The 17,246-nt window shown below is 39.4% G+C and overlaps 1 protein-coding gene across 2 annotated transcripts in view; it reads right to left on the bottom strand.

Moving 5' to 3' along the window:
• The window catches only part of ME1 (malic enzyme 1), a 214,090-nt gene that overhangs the window by 105,176 nt on the left and 91,668 nt on the right, over window positions 1-17,246 (bottom strand). For both annotated transcript variants that reach the window (XM_061427308.1, XM_061427309.1), the window contains exons 4-5: window positions 14,127-14,202; window positions 9,844-10,005 (exon numbers count right to left, since the gene is read on the bottom strand). In XM_061427308.1, coding sequence (XP_061283292.1) covers window positions 9,844-10,005; window positions 14,127-14,202 — 238 coding nt within the window. The remainder of the gene's footprint in view (window positions 1-9,843; window positions 10,006-14,126; window positions 14,203-17,246) is intronic.

Below are 17,246 nucleotides of genomic sequence, written 5' to 3' on the forward strand. Positions count from 1 at the left end.
TACATTTTCCACAAACCCATCAACTCAACCATATTTTAGTGAAGTAAATTTTTTGTCTTCTCAGTAAAGTAGTAGTGCAAGGATAAAGAGAATAGAGTGTCAATATGTGTCCAAGACAGGGGAATAAGAAGACCCAAACTCACCCCCACAGACACACCAAAATGACAACTCTTTACAGAACAAGTATCTATAAGAAATACCTGAAGTTTTACAGAAGAGATTTTCTACAAAGAAAAAGACAGGAAGAAGCACAATGAGACAGATGAGGGGCAGAGACAAGATAGTCAGGACCCATACCGCCAAAAATAGGAGGAATATCACATTCAGAGTTTCTTCCCAAGGAGCAAGGGGTCTGAGCCCAGGAGTTCTGTACTGCAAAGATGAGTCCCCAGAATATCAGGCTTTGAAAACCAGTAGGTCTTCTATCTGGGAGAGCTGGAGGGCAGTAGGAAACGGACTTGGCTCTTAAAAAGTATAAACAAAGTTCTCACACACGCCAATTTCCTGTCCAGAGGCAGTAGTTTGAAAGGGGGGCTAGGTCCAACACACTTGTTAATCTTAGAGAGCCACTTAAATATGCAAGAAGCAACTGGAACTGCCCTCAAGAAAAGAAGTGCTGGCAACAGCCACTTGGGAGAGCTCATTCTACTATGTTAACACTGGCTCTGGCAAAGCTCCATTTTGGTCTCTTCCCGCTAGTTTATTAACACCAAGGTCAAAGCCCCATACTCCGGCAGGCCAGCATTAGCCACAAGCTTCCCAGCTGCACAGCCAGCAATGCAGAGACCCGGCCTCACCCACCAGTAGGCTGGCAGCACGCTGGTGCAACCCTGCGTCATGTAGCCAAATGCACAGGACGCCTACTCTCCTGTCCAGTAGGCCTAGAGCCACCTCATGAGGCATAGCCTCACACTCAACCAGCACAGGAACCAGCCCTGACTACCAGCGGGCCCACAGGAGCTGACCCTGTCAAACAGAAGGATGCACCCAGCCCACACAGGGCATACCCTTACAACATACAGCTCTGGCAACCAGAGAGAAGACTGCTGCTGGGTCCCCTAGGACATCTCCTACATAACCATATAAAAGTGCCAACACCTGTTGGATCATAGAGAAAGCAAAGGAATTCCAGAAAAACATCTCCTTCTGCTTCACAATAAAGCCTACAATAAAAGACTACAATAAAGCCTTTGACTGTGTGGATCACCACCAACTGTGGAAAACTCTTAAAGAGATGGGAATAACAGACTGCCTTATCTGCTTCCTAAGAAACCTGCATCAGGGTCAAGAGGCAACAGTTAGAACCAGACTTGGAATAACAGACTGGTTCAAAATTGGGAAGGGAGTACAATAAGATTGTATATTGTCACCTGCTTATTTAACTTATATGCAGAGTACATTATGCAAAATGCTGGACTGGAGGAATCACAAGTTGGAATCAAGATGGCCGGGAGAAAAACCAACAAGCACAGACACGTGGATGATACAACTCTAATGGCAGAAACTGAAGAGGAACTAAAGAGCCTCTTCGGTGTGGGTGAAAGAGGGGCGTGTAAAAGCTGACTTGAAACAACATGAAAAACCTAAGATCATGGCATCCTGTCCCATTACTTCATGGCAAATAGAAGAAAGATAAGTAGCAGTAGTGACAGATTTTCTTTTCTTGGGCTCCAAAATCACTGTAGACAGTGACTGCAGCCATGAAATTAAAAGATGCTTCTTCCTTGGAAGAAAAGCTATGACAAACCTAGACAGCATATTAAAAAGCAGAGACATCAATTTGCTAACAACCATCCATATAGTCAAAGCTATCATTTTTCCAGTAGTCATGTACGGAGGTGAGAGTTGAACAATAAAGGAGACTGAGTGCCAAAAAATTGATGCTTTCGAATTGTGGCGCTAAAGAAGACTCTTGAGAGTCCCCTGGACTTGCAAGGAGATCAAACCTGACAATCCTAAAGGAAATAAATCCTGAATATTCATTGGAAGGACTGACGCTAAAGCTGAAGCACTAACAACAACTTCGGCCACCTGATGCAAAGAGCCAACTCATTGGAAAAGATCCTGATGCTAGGAAAAATTGAAGGCAAAAGGAGAAGGGGGTGGCAGTGGATGAGATGGCTAGATAGCATCACTGACCAAGTACATGAATTTGACCAAACTCTAGGAGATGTGAGAGTTGGACTGTGAAGAAAGCTGAGCACCGAAGAATTGATGCTTTTGAACTGTGGTGTTGGAGAAGACTCTTGAGAGTCCCTTGGACTGCAAGAAGATCCAACCAGTCCATTCTGAAGGAGATCAGTCCTGGGTGTTCTTTGGAAGGACTGATGCTAAAGCTGAAACTCCAGTACTTTGGCCACCTCATGCGAAGAGTTGACTCACTGGAAAAGACTCTGATGCTGGGAGGGATTGGGGGCAGGAGGAGAAGGGGACGACAGAGGATGAGATGGCTGGATGGCATCACTGACTCAATGGACGTGGGTTTGGGTGAACTCCGGGAGGTAGTGAAGGACAGGGAGGCCTGGTGTGCTGCAATTCATGGGGTCGCAAAGAGTCAGACATGACTGAGCGACTGAACTGAACTGAACTAGGAGATAGTGAAGAACAGGGAAGCCTGGCATGCTGCAGTCCATGAGGTTGCAAAAAGTTGGATATGACATAGCAACTGAACAACAACATGTGGTACTTAAATACATAAAACAAGTATTAACAACATAAAGGGAGAAAGCAACAGTAATAATAGTACGGCAGTTTAACATCCCACTTACACCAATAGACAGATCATCTACACAGAAAAGCAATAAGGAAACATCGCCCTTAAACAACACATTAGACCAGATGTACTTAATAGATTTATGAAACATTCCATCCAAAACCAGCATAATGCACATTTCTTTTCAAGTGCACATGGAACATTCTCAGAACAGATCACATGCTAGACCACAAAACAAGCCACAGTAAGTTTAAGAAAACTGAAATCATATCAGGTATATTTTCTAACCACAATGCTATGAGACCAGAAATCAACTACAAGAAAAAATGCAAAAAAAGCAAACACGTGGAGGCTAAAATACATGCTACTAAACAACTAATGAATCACTGAAGAAATCAAAGAAGACATCAAAAAATGCCTGGAGATAAATGAAAATAAAAACAAAATGATCCAAAATCTATGGGATGCAGCAAAAACAGTTCTTAGATGGACGTTTATACTGATACAAGCTTCCCTCAGGAACTAAGACAACTCTCAAACAACCTAATCTTATACCCAAAGGAGCTAGAAAAAGGACAAAACATCCGAAAGTTAGTAGAAGGAAAGAAACCATATAGGTCAGAGCAGAAATAAATAAAACAGAAACTTTAAAAAAAGATGTACGAAATTAAGAGCTGGGTTTCTGAAAAAGTAAACAAAATTGATACACCTTTAGCCAGACTCATCAAGAGAAGAAATCCAGGAGGCCCAAGTCAATAAGGTCAGAAATGAAAAAGAAGTTACGAGAGACACCACAGAAATACAACAGACTACAATAAACAAATAAAATGGACAACTGAGAAGAAATGAATAAATTTCTAGAAAGGTACACTATCCCAAGACTGAATTTGCAGGAAACAGAAAATGTGAACAGACTTAATACCAGTAATGAAATTGAATGAGTAATTTTAAAAACTCCCAACAAACAAAAGTCTAGGACCAGACGGCTTCAAAAGTTAAGTTCTACCAAACATTCAGAAAAGGTTTATACCATTTCTCTACAAACCATACCAAAAAAACCGCAGAGGAAGGAACACTTCCGAACTCCTACAAGGCCAGCTTCCATTTGACACCAAAATCAGACAAAGATATCACACACAAAAAAAAGTAATTACAGGCCAATATCACTGATGAACACAGACCCGAAACTCCTCAACAAAATACTAGCAATCTGAATCCAACAACACATTAGAAGGATCATACACCATAATCAAGTGGGATTTATCCCAGGAATGCAAAGATTCAATTTCTGCAGATCAGTCAGTGTGATACACCACATTACCAAACTGCAGAATAAAAACCATATAATAATGTCAACAGATGCAGAAAAAGCTTTTGACAGAATTGAATACTCATTTATGATAAAAATTCTCCAGAAAGTGGCCATACAGGGAGCTTACCTCAATATAATAAAGGCCATATGTGACAAACTCATAGCCAACATCATTCTCAATGGTGAAAAGCAGAAAACATTCCCTCTAAGACCAGGAACAAGAGAAGGATATCCACGCTCACCACTTTTTTTCAACACAGTTTTACAAGTCCTAGCCATGGCAATTATACAAGAAATAAAAGGAATTCAAATTGGAAAGAAAATAGAACTGTCACTGTTTGTAGATTAAATGATAATATGCATAGCAATGAGATTTCCTAGGTGGCTCTAGTGGTAAAAAACCTGACTGCCAATGCAGGAGATATAAGAGGCACAAGTTCGATCCCTGGGTTGGGAAGATCCCTTGGAGAAAGGAATGGCAACCCATTCCAGTATTCTTACCTGAAGAATACCATGGACAGAGGAGCCTGGCAGGCTATACAGTTCATGGGGTCACAAAGAGTTGGACACACTGAGCAACTTAGCACATACATCAGATCAGATCAGATCAGTCACTCAGTCGTGTCCGACTCTTTGCGACCCCATGAATTGCAGCATGCCAGGCCTCCCTGTCCATCACCAACTCCAGCAAATTCTAAAAGTGCTGTCAGAAAACTCCTAGAGCTCACCAAAGAATTCAGCAAAGTTGCAGGACACAGAATTAACACACAGAAATCTCTTGGATTCTTATATACTAACAACAAAAGATCAGAAAAAGAAATTAAGGAAACAATCACATTTACCATCACATCAAAAATAATAAAACACCTAGGAATAAACCTATCTAAGGAGGTAAAGGACAGAAAGCTGTAAGATATTAATGAAAGAAATTGTAGATGACATAAACTGATGGAAATATATAATAATGTTCATGGATTAGAAAAATTAATGTTAAAATGACAACATTCTGTGCTTATTCTATCCAAGGCACTGAATAGATTCAGTGCAATCTCTATCTAAATACCATGGACATTTTTCACAGACCTAGAACAAATAATTTAAAATTTTCTATGGAAACACAAAAGAACTCCAACAGCCAAAACAACGTTGAGAAAGAATAGAGCTAGAGGAATCAGGATCCCTGACTTCAGTTCAGTTCAGTTCAGTCGCTCCGTCGTGTCCAACTCTTTGCGACCCCATGAGTCGCAGCATGCTAAGCCTCCCTGTCCATCACCAACTCCCGGAGTTCACCCAAACTCATGTCCATTGAGTCGATGTTGCCATCCAGCCATCTCATCCTCTGTCGTCCCCTTCTCCTCCTGCCCCTAATCCCTCCCAGCATCAGGGTCTTTTCCAATCAGTCAGCTCTTCGCATCAGGCGGCCAAAGTATTGGAGTTTCAGCTTTAGCATCAGTCCTTCCAAAGAACACCCAGGACTGATCTCCTTTAGAATGGACTGGTTGGACCTCCTTGCAGTCCAAGGGACTCTCAAGAGTCTTCTCCAACACCACAGTTCAAAAGCATCAATTCTTTGGCGCTCAGATTTCTTCACAGTCCAACTCTCACATCCATACATGACCAGTGGAAAAACCATAGCCTTGACTAGACAGACCTTTGTTTTCAGACCATATTAAAAACTATAATAATCGAAACAGCATGATACTGGCACAAAAACAGATGCATAAATCAACTGAATAGAACAGAGAGCTCAGAAATAAACCCCACACACTTATATTCAATTAATCTATGAAAAAGGAGGCAAGAATATGAAATGGAAAAAAGACAATCTATTCAATAAGTGGTGCTGGGAAAATTGAACAGCTACATGTAAAAGAATGACATTAGAACATTCTCTAACATCACACACAAAAGTAAAATCAAAATGGATTCAAGACCTAAATGTAAGACCAGAAACTATAAAACTCCCAGAAGAAAACATAGCTGGAACACTCTGACATAAATCATAACAATGCTTTTGAGTATGTCTCCAAAAAGCAAAAGAAACAAAAGCAAAGATAAACAAATCAGATCTAATTAAACTCAGCTTTTGCTCAGGAAAGAAAAGAGTCAACAAAGCAAAAAGATGACCTGCTGAATGGCAGAAAACATTTGCAAATGATATCAATAAGGGGTTAATATTCAAAATATAGAGGCAGCTTATATTAAAAAATAACCTGATTAAAAAATGGACAGAACTGAATAGACATTTTTCCAAAGAAGACATACAGATGGCCAACAGACACATGAAAAGATATTTAACCTCACTAATCATCAGACAAATGCAAATCAAAGCCACAATGCAATATCACCTCACACCTCTCAGAATGGCTATCATCAAAAAGACCACAAATTACAAATGTTGGCAGGATGTGCAGAAAAGGGAGCCCTCATACATCACTGGTGGGAAAGTAAATTGGTGTAGCCCCTATGGAAAATAGTATGAAGGTTTCTCAAAATACTAAAAACAGAACTACCATATGGCCACACAATTACACTCTGGTTATATACCCAAGAAGGGCTTCCCTGGTAGCTCAGCGGTTAAAGCGTCTGCCTGCAATGCAGGAGACCTGAGTTTGATCCCTGGGTTGGGGAGATCCCCTGGAGAAGGAAATGGCAACCCACTCCAGTATTCTTGCCTGGAGAATCCCATGGACGGAGGAGCCTGGTGGGCTACAGTCCACGGGGTCTCGAAGAGTCAGACATGACTGAGCAACTTCACTTTCACTTTATATACTCAAAGAAAACGAAAACACTTAGCTGAAAAGATACATGCACCTCAATGTTCACAGTATTATTTATGACTGCCAAGGTTTGGAAGCTACCTGTTAAGTCACTTCAGTCGTGTCCGACTCTGTGTGACCCCATAGACGACAGCCCACCAGGCTCTCCCGTACCTGGGATTCTCCAGGCAAGAACCCTGGAGTGGGTTGCCATTTCCTTCTCCAATGCATGAAAGTGAAGTCGCTCAGTCATGTCCAACTCCTAGTGACCCCATGGACTGCAGCCTACCAGGCTCCTCCATCCATGGGATTTTCCAGGCAAGAGTACTGGAGTGGGGTGCCATGGAAGCTACCTAAGTATCCACAAGAAATGAATGGATAAAGAAGATGTGGCGCATGCGCGCGTGCACGCACACACACACACACACACAGGAATACTACTCAGCCATAAAAAAGAATGACCTTTTGCTTTTTGTAACAACATGGATGGACCTGCAGGGTATTATCCTAAAGTGAAAGTGAAATAAGTTTGACGAAGAAAGACAAATACTGTAAGATATCATTTATATGTGGAATCTCAAAATAAACTAGTGAACATAATGTAAAAGAAACACACACAGGTACAGAGAACAAACTAGTGATTATCAGTACAGGAGAGAGATGGTGTAAAGGACAATAGAGGGATAGGAGATTAAGAGGTCAAAACTATTATGTATAAAATAAATAAGTTACAAGGATATATTGTATATCACAGGGAATATAGCCAATATTTTATATAATAATAACTATAAATGGAATATAACCTTTAAAGATTTTGAAATCGTGAATTAGAATGCTGTACACTTGAAACTTACATAATATATAGTAAATCAACTATACATCAATTAAAACAAAAATAAAAACAAAACCCTAAGGTACTCGGCAAAAGCATTTCTAAGGAAGTTGATAGCAATATATGTCTACCACAGGAAACAAGAAAAATCTAAAACCATCTAAACTTACACCTCAAGAACTACAAAAAAAAGACAAAACAAAACCCAAAGAAGGAAAAAAAATCATAAAGATCAGAGCAAAAATAAGTGAAATAGAGACTAAAAAAAACAGACAACATCAATGAAACTAAGAGCTGGTCCTTTGTAAAGATAAACAAAATTAATAAACCTATAGTCAGATTTATCAAGGAAAAAAGAGAAAGGGCCCAAATATATAAAACCAGAAATAAAAGATGAAAAGTTAAAAAAGAAACACCACATAAACACAAAGGGTCATAAAAGATTACTATGAACAATCATATGCCAATAAAATGGACAGCCTACTAGAAATGAATAAATTCTTAGAAATTTACATCTCCCAAAAACTGAATCAGGAAAAAATACAAAATACGAACTTATTATAAGAAATGAAATTCAATCGGTGATAATAATAATAAATCTCAACAAATGAAAGTACAGAACCATGCAGCTTCACAGGGAAAACTCTATAAGACATTTAAAGAAGAGTTAACACCTATCCATCTCAAACTATTTCAAAAACTAGAAGAGAAAGGAATCCTTCCAAGCTTATTCTAAAGGCCACTATCACCTTGATATAAATAATAAGAGAAGGATGTTCCACACAAAAAAGGAAATTAATAGCTAATGTCACTGATGAACATAGAAATAAAAATCCTAAACTAAATATTAGCAAAACAAATTCGATAATACATCAAAAGAATCAAACACCATAATCAAGTGGGATTTATCCCAAGAATGCAAGTATGGTTCAATATCAGCAAATTAATGTGATGCAACACATCAATGTGAGACACATTAACCAATTAAACAATAGAAAAATCATATAATCATCTCGACAGATGACAAAAAGCCTTTTTAACAAAATTCAACATCCATTAATGATAAAAACTGTCAACACAGTGGGTACAGAGAGAACACACCTTAACATGATAAATATCTCATTTGATGATGACATTCTAGGCCTAGGTTTGATATTCACATGCAACTTTTTAAAAGTCTATCTTAATTGACCATTATTTTTCATCTCTATTTCAGAAAATTCTACCTTTAATTTCTAGTATCTATCACCCATGTGTGTGTGCTCAGTCATTTCAGTCGTGTCTGACTCTTTGTGACCCTATGGATCATAGCCCGCTAGACTCCTCTGTCCATGGGACTCTCCAGGGAAGAATACTGGAGTAGGTTGCCATGCCCTCGTTCAGGGGCTCTTCCTGACCCTGGGATTGATCCCACATCTCTTATGACTCCTGCACCTGGCAGGTGGGTTCTTTACCACTAATGCCACCTGGCAAGCTCATCTATCACCCACAATTGATCCAAGTATTACCAATTACAGATGAGCAAAATTATGTACTACTTAATATATAACTTTTGGTGGGGGGCCAGCAAGAATACTGGAGTGGGTTGCCATTCCCTTCTCCAGGAGATCTTGCCGACCCAGGGACTGAACCTGGGTCTCCTGCATTGTAGGCAGATGCTTTACCGTGACTCAGACGGTAACCACTCCAGTACTCTTGCCTGGAAAATCCCACAGACGGAGGAGCCTGGTAGGCTAGAGTCCATGGGGTCAGGAAGAGTCGGACACGACTAAGCGACTTCACTTTAATATATAACTCTAAGAGTCTATCAATGCAGTAAAGAGAAATGCTAAACTCCAAATAATCTACTGCAGACTTTTAGAACAAGATATCAGACTGACTATACTTAATAAATTTCTGTCTAGTATAAAAAACAGTAATTTTTTAAAAGTAACTATGATACCCTAAAGTAAATCATACACTCTACAGAATAATGGGCTGAGTGCTTACTAAAGGATAATAAAACACTAAAGAAGCTGGTAAAAGATTATTCATATTATAGAAAAGAAGAAAAGAAACGGAAAAGAGAATGAATAATTTTTCTTATAAGAGTTGAGGGATAGGTTTGAGGAGAGAGAAAGAATCAAAGAAAAAATATGAATTTCATGAGGTTCCTAAAATAATCTCAAAATGCAGGAATGGTACTACTTTTTAAGGTGTATAGCTGTTACAGACTTAAAGCGTTTACCTCATTTTCCGTTCCCACATCCAGCATGACAGGCAAACACTGTTGAGGGTTCATCCCTCCACAAGCTGTATACAGAGCCAGTTTACCCACGGGGATGCCCATCCCATTACAGCCAAGGTCTCCCAAGCCAAGAATACGTTCTCCATCAGTCACCACAATAGCCTTGAATAAAAAGAAAAATATATTAATAGATGTTTGCAAATCCTGGGCCATAGTTCCTACTCTCTATTTCTGAAGTTATTTATGCAATGAAATACTAAGCTGTCAGAAAACATAAATGATGGACATGATTTTATATGATCATAAATGATGGAAATGATTTTGTATAATCATTTTATATGATCATAAATGATGGAAACGATTTTGTATAATCATTAAGCGTAGAAGAGTGGGGAGAATAAATTGGAAACATGTATTTTAAATGTAGTTCTAAAATATATACAGATGATTAATTTGATTGTTTAAAAATAAAAAGACAGATCAGATCAGATCAGTCGCTCAGTCATGTCCGACTCTTTGCGACCCCATGAATCGCAGCATGCCAGGCCTCACTGTCCATCACGAACTCCCGGAGTTCACTCAGACTCACGTCCATCGAGTCAGTGATGCCATCCAGTCATCTATCTCATCCTCTGTCATCCCCTTCTTCTCCTGCCCCAAATCCCTCCCAGCATCAGAGTCTTTTCCAATGAGTCAACTCTTCGCATGAGGTGGCCAAAGTACTGGAGTTTCAGCTTTAGCATCATTCCTTCCAAAGAAATCCCAGGGCTGATCTCCTTCAGAATGATTCAAACAACTTAAAGAACTCAGTCTTCAGTCAGGAGGAGTACATGGGCAGAGTACACATAAATAAAAAGCTCAAACTGGGAAATAAAGTGACACTCATGACAGCTTGGAAACTAATCACATCCATTTTGAGTACCATTAGAGGAGAGCCCATGATTAAATAGCACATAATTACTGAGGAGTCCCCAGTGCTCTGATCTTTAGTTTATGTATCCTCCTAATTTCACAACAATGCTGATTCATCCTCTTCAACTCTTATTACACCGGATACTGTTCTACCAAGCACGGTCTATTGCTACTCTTAACTGACAGTAGAGTATTACTAGACAATTATTTTTTATTTTAGCTTATTTCTAATCTAAGTTTATTTTCGTTTATTTCTAACTTTAGTTTATTTTTATATCTAAAAAGCATGCATTTTAATCATGTGGAGATTTTAATTCTAAGTAATTTGTTGTCTTTATTGAAATTAATGGATCTATCATCTTTATTCTGTAATTCATGGCCATTATATAAATTTAAGCAAAACCAATTTTGTGAGACAAAATTTATTAGATTTTCTACAAACTACTACACTCATCATATCCATTGAGCCTAGAATAAAATGTCAGTTATTTGACTTTGGATAAACTGATGAATTAAAGCTTCTGTTTCTTATAGATAAAAATGGGGATTAAAAAAAGGTACTTTTCAGAGTAGATGCATGAAATTAGGAACCAATTGTGTTTGCTCACCACCGTACACCAATACCTAGCATAGCACTTGGCACACAGAAAACGATCAACAAGCATTAGTCAATTGAATAAATCTATGATTCAATACTGAAGACGGGAATTGCAAACCACGTCAGTATTCTTACTTGAGAAACCCATGAACAGTATGAAAGGCAAGAATACAGGACACTGAAAGATGAACTCCCCAGGTCGGTAGGCGCCCAATATGCTACTGGAGATCAGTGGAGAAATAACTCCAGAAACAAGGAAGAGATGGAGCCAAAGCAAAAACACCACCCAGTTGTGGATGTGACTGGTGATGGAAGGCCATGAAATTAGATGCTTACTCCTTGGAAGGAAAGTTATGACCAAACTAGACAGCATATTAAAAAGCAGAGACATTACTTTGCCAACAAAGGTCCGTCTAGTCAAGGCTATGGTTTTTCCAGTGGTCACGTATGGATGTGAGAGTTGGACTGTAAAGAAAGCTGAGCACCGAAGAATTGATGGTTTTGAACTGTGGTGTTGGAGAAGACTCTTGAGAGTCCCTTGGACTGCAAGGAGATCCAACCAGTCCATCCTAAAGGAGATCAGTCCTGGGTGTTCACTGGAAGGACTGATGTTAAAGCTAAAACTCCAATACTTTGGCCACCTGATGGAAGAACTGACTCATTTGAAAAGCCCCTGATGTTAGGAAAGATTCAAGGTGGGAGAAGAAGGGGGTGACAGAGGATGAGATGGTTGGATGGCATCACCGACACAATGGACATGGGTTTGAGTAAACTCTGGGAGTTGGTGATGAACAGGGAGGCCTGGCATGCTGCAGTCCATGGGGTTGCAAAGAGTCAGACACGACCAAGAGACTGAACTGAACTGATGATTCAATACAATGAAATCATGATATACAAGAACTTATCACAGTACCCGATACATTACAAATTCTCAAAAAAACTGTAGGTATTAATACTATTATTATCATAAGGACTAATGTACAGAATCAGAGCATTTTGGAAGTAAGGGGGGATTTGGAGTATATTCAGTCTATCCCTCTTATTTTCTGTCCCTCTTCTATCCCTCTGAAGATCAGAAAACTGAAATAATTTGCCTCAGGTGATTTATCTGGTTAATGTCAAAGAACCAAGACCTGAGTGTTTGCTTTTTCTACCACACAATAATGCGTAAACAAAAATTTTTGTGATCTTTCCATTTAGTTTTCTATTCACCTATATTCAGTTCAGTTCAGTTCAGTCGCTCAGTCACGTCCAACTCTTTGCAACCCCATGAATCGCAGCACGCCAGGCCTCCCTGTCCATCACCAACTTCCGGAGTTCACTCAAACTCACGTCCATTGAGTCAGTGATGCCATCCAGCCATCTCATCCTCTGTCGTCCCCTTCTCCTCCCGCCCTCAATCCCTCAGAGCATCAGAGTCTTTTCCAATGAGTCAACTCTTCGCATGAGGTGGCCAAAGTACTGGAGTTTCAGCTTTAGCATCATTCCTTCCAAAGAACACCCAGGGCTGATCTCCTTTAGAATGGACTGGTTGTATCTCATTGCAGTCCAAGGGACTCTCAAGAGTCTTCTCCAACACCAAAGCTCAAAAGCATCAATTTTTTGGCACTCAGCTTTCTTCACAGTCCAACTCTCACATCCATACATGACCACTAGAAAAACCATAGCCTTGACTAGATGGACCTTTGTTGGCAAAGTAATGTCTCTCCTTTTTAATACGCTATCTAGGTTGGTCATAACTTTCCTTCCAAGGAGTAAGTGTCTTTTAATTTCATGGCTGCAGTCACCATCTGTGGTGATTTTGGAGCCCAGAAAAATCAAGTCGGACACTGTTCCACTGTTTCCCTATCTATTTGCCATGAAGTGATGGGACCAAATGCCATGATCTTCGTTTTCTGAATGTTGAGCTTTAAGCCAACTTTTTCACTCTCCTCTTTCACTTTCATCAAGAGGCTTTTTAGTTCCTCTTCACTTTCTGCCATAAGGGTGATGTCATCTGCATATCTGAGGTTATTGATATTTTTCCCGGCAATCTTACACAGCTCTTAAAGAACTGCCTTAAAAGTAAATACATTGAAGAGAAGGGTGAAAATTATTTCTGCATATTCCATAAAGCTGATCTTTGTTAAATCTTCCACGTCTCATTACAAAGGGTCAATATGTTAGGCTGTTTTGGAGGAGGCACCTTGAGACACCATCATTCAGTTCCCACCACCACCACATACTACTGTGTAATCCACCTGGGCCTTCCTTTCCTCATGGAATTACCATGATACTAAATACATGAGTTAATCTAGGTAAAGTGTCTCACTTAGAAAGCTACCAAATGTCAGATACAACATTATTCTGTTTTCATTAGCTTCCTCCCTCCCAGAGAAAGTCCCATGAGATACTTGAGGTTACCATGATAAAGGAAATGAATTAACAGATGTTTTTTTGCCCACATTGATTCTTCTAAGTAGATGAATAATTACAGAAGAAACAGGAATTTGCTTAAAGAAATTCAGATACTACTTCAACATTTTTTCAACACTTACCATCACTTTACAATAAATAAATAAATACTAAAAAAAACCTGACAGAAATAAAGGGGAAACTTAGAATCTAAATGGTATCAGGATAAAATTAATCCACTATGCAAAAATCAATGGGATATAAATTGAAGCGCTAGAGAATGCTACCGCTACCTAGTATTGTGAAAAGGGTCAGTATGTTATGGGACAGGAAAAAGAACAAATGTGCCACAATGGAAAAAAAGTGGTAACTAACTTACCTTGATGACATCTTCTGGCCATGCATTAAGAACAGAAGAAATATGTCCTCGATCATGGATACTAATAAAGAGACCTCTGACAGGAAAGAACAAAAGAGTAATTTTAATTTACTTCAGACTTGTCAAACTCTCAGGAACATTTTTTTTTTAATTTTAAAATCCATTTACTGTATCTCCACTTTTACCTATAATTTTTATCAAAGCCATTAAACATATTTCCATCTTTATCAATAACGTTTACCAAAATTATTTCCTTAAACAAATAAGGGACAGGAATCTTATAAGTAAGGTTATTACTTGCAATGGCACCCCACTCCAGTACTCTTGCCTGGAAAATCCCATGGACGGAGGAGCCTGGTAGGCTGCAGTCCATGGGGTCGCTAAGAGTCGGACACGACTGAGCGACTTCGATTTCACTTTTCACTTTCATGCGTTGGAAGAGGAAATGGCGACCCACTCCAGTGTTCTTGCCTGGAGAATCCCAGGGACTGTGGGGCCTGGTGGGCTGCCGTCTATGGGGTCGCACAGAGTCGGACACGACTGAAGCGACTTAGCAGCAGTAGCAGCATTACTTGCAATATTATTAGTTATCGTATTAAATAATATATTGACACCTACAATAAAGGCAGGTTAATCCTTATAACACATATTCTTAAGTATTTTTAATTTAGCATTCCCAATTTTTATACATAGTTTAAATAGCATTATCATTTCTCCCACAGATTAATTTATAGTCTTCATTAAATAAGATAATACATGTAAAAGCACTTTGAAAAACAGCATGAAGCATATGTACACAGGCATTTTCACTGCATATTCCATTATTACATATTCACAATGTGAAGACAGGACCACCTATAGGAGTGGGCTGAAGTGACAAACACATGCTGAGCAGTCCTTTAATGTGAAAATTACCTGTGAAACCCTGATACTGAGGCTCCCCCAAACCGAGTTTATGATTAATCCCTCTATCCAGAACTTTATTCTTTCTTGTCCCCTCAATCCTCAATCAATTCGAGTCAGATGCTAAAATTACTGTTGTTAACATTGTTAAGGCACTAAAATTGCTGTTGTTGATATCATCGCTGATGTATTAAAAATAACATCATTGATATTATAGATAAACATTATTAACACACAACCTTGGACTGTTTCTCTAAGGCAAGATGAGCTAACAGACCCCCAAGCCACAGACCACCTGGCCAGAGAATCCAAACCAGAAGCATCCTGACACTCGAAACCATGATTAAGGAATGTAGTTAAATGTAAGATGATGACCCCAGCCTCTGTTCTTCCCCTTTAAAAACACCCAACTCAAAGACCAAGCCTATCCTCGTTCCTTTGTTTGGCTTCCTGCAATAAACCCTTTGCTGCAAACTCCTGCTGCCAGAGCTCAGTTTCACTTGATTCTTTGCTTTGTGGTCCCCGTTGTTTGTAACTCTGTTCTTCACGTTCAGTTTTAACTCTCAGTCTTTAACGGTGCTCTCCTATGGCCTCCCAATTCCTATGAAAGCTTAACAAGGAACTTTAAAAATTAAAGTAAAAAATGTGCAGATGTCTTAATATTGCCACAAAAACATAAATGAGTGAACAGTCTTTGGCACATACCAGTCAAACAGGCCTGCAAGAGTTAAACAATCTTGGTTATTCTTTAGCTGTTACTACTAACAAACACTTGTAGCTAGACTTGTCCTTCACAAAGCTATTAATAATTACTCTCTGACTCCATATAGATTACACTCTGCACCTGGCATTCTTCTCCCCTTTCACTCTGTTGTACCATTCTGATAGCATTTCAGAAAGAAGGTCACGGGCTGATAACTTCAGGGACACCAGACCCAGTTGCTGAGCTGCATGATCTCAGCTGTGGCCATTTTGAAACCTCGAAAAAGGAAAAACAAAGTACAAGATCTTCATTGCTTTGAGCCTTATCACCTACCCACAGACTACAAGCCCCGGGATATAACCTCTCTCTATTCTCAGGAATGGGGAGCACAGTACTTGAGGTGCTAGTCTGCTGTGCATTCCACTTTGCCAAGAAAAGATAAAGCCATTTTTCTATTTCCTCCAAACTCTGTTTCGGCATTTTCATTCAGCACCGGTGGACAGGGGAGTCAAGATTTTGGCAACAATAACTTATAAGTTTTGCTGTAGTATCGTTAAATCCAACTCAAATGCAGAGAAGCACACACAACAAACACACAATCTTAACCACTGTTTAAGGCCACCGTCCTTCTACTCTGTCTCCTTCAGAGCAAAACCCTATAGAGACGTGTATATTCTTAGCGCCTTCATGTCCTTACCTCCCAGTCTCTTTTCACTGTTAATTAGGCTTTCCTCCTCACTTCTCCACAAAAATAGCTTTCCCAAAGACACTGCTGACAGACATATGATAAAGACAAAGATCAGCTCTCAACTCTCACCCTATATCCCAACTGTGACTGGCCTGGCTTTCAGTGTTGTGTCCACAGTGAAGATTTTCATATGTCTGTCCTCCACCGAGACCACTCCCTGGGGCTTCAAACTGTAAATCTAATTAGGTGCCTAAGCCCTCTCATCACTCAGGCCTCAACTCAAACTTGAATTCCTCAGACAAGACTTTTCCGACAACAGCAGTCCAAGCACCTCCACTCAAATATTTTTACCATTGTCATAATACTTTTGTTTCTGAAGTTCCCTTACCTATTTTCTTACATGTTGGCCATCTGTCTCCTCCCCGCCACTGCCCACGCCCCCCTACCCTCCAGGACACATATACACACAAAGCAGCAAGTTCCTTAAGTACAGAGACTCTGTTTTGCTCATACTTATAAGCCCAATGTCTGTAAGTGTGTTGGCACATAGTACGTGTCCAACAATATGTGCTGACTTCAAAGTGCTGAAAAAAATAAAAAAATAAACCTTCCAAATTAAAAAAAAAAAAAGTTTTTAAGTTCAGAAAACATGAAGCAAATCCAGACTTATACTGACTTAAGTAATCCAAAATTATATTATAATAGTAAGTACCACAGGCAGATGACTGATGACCGTCTGATTCAACAAAAATATTAATTTACCAAGTTGGCACTAAATTACATCCTTTCCTGCTTATTTTTTGCTGTTTCATATGAAGTTATTTTC

Source organism: Bos javanicus, chromosome 9, assembly GCF_032452875.1.
Source record: "Bos javanicus breed banteng chromosome 9, ARS-OSU_banteng_1.0, whole genome shotgun sequence".
Taxonomy (NCBI): Eukaryota; Metazoa; Chordata; class Mammalia; order Artiodactyla; family Bovidae; genus Bos; species Bos javanicus.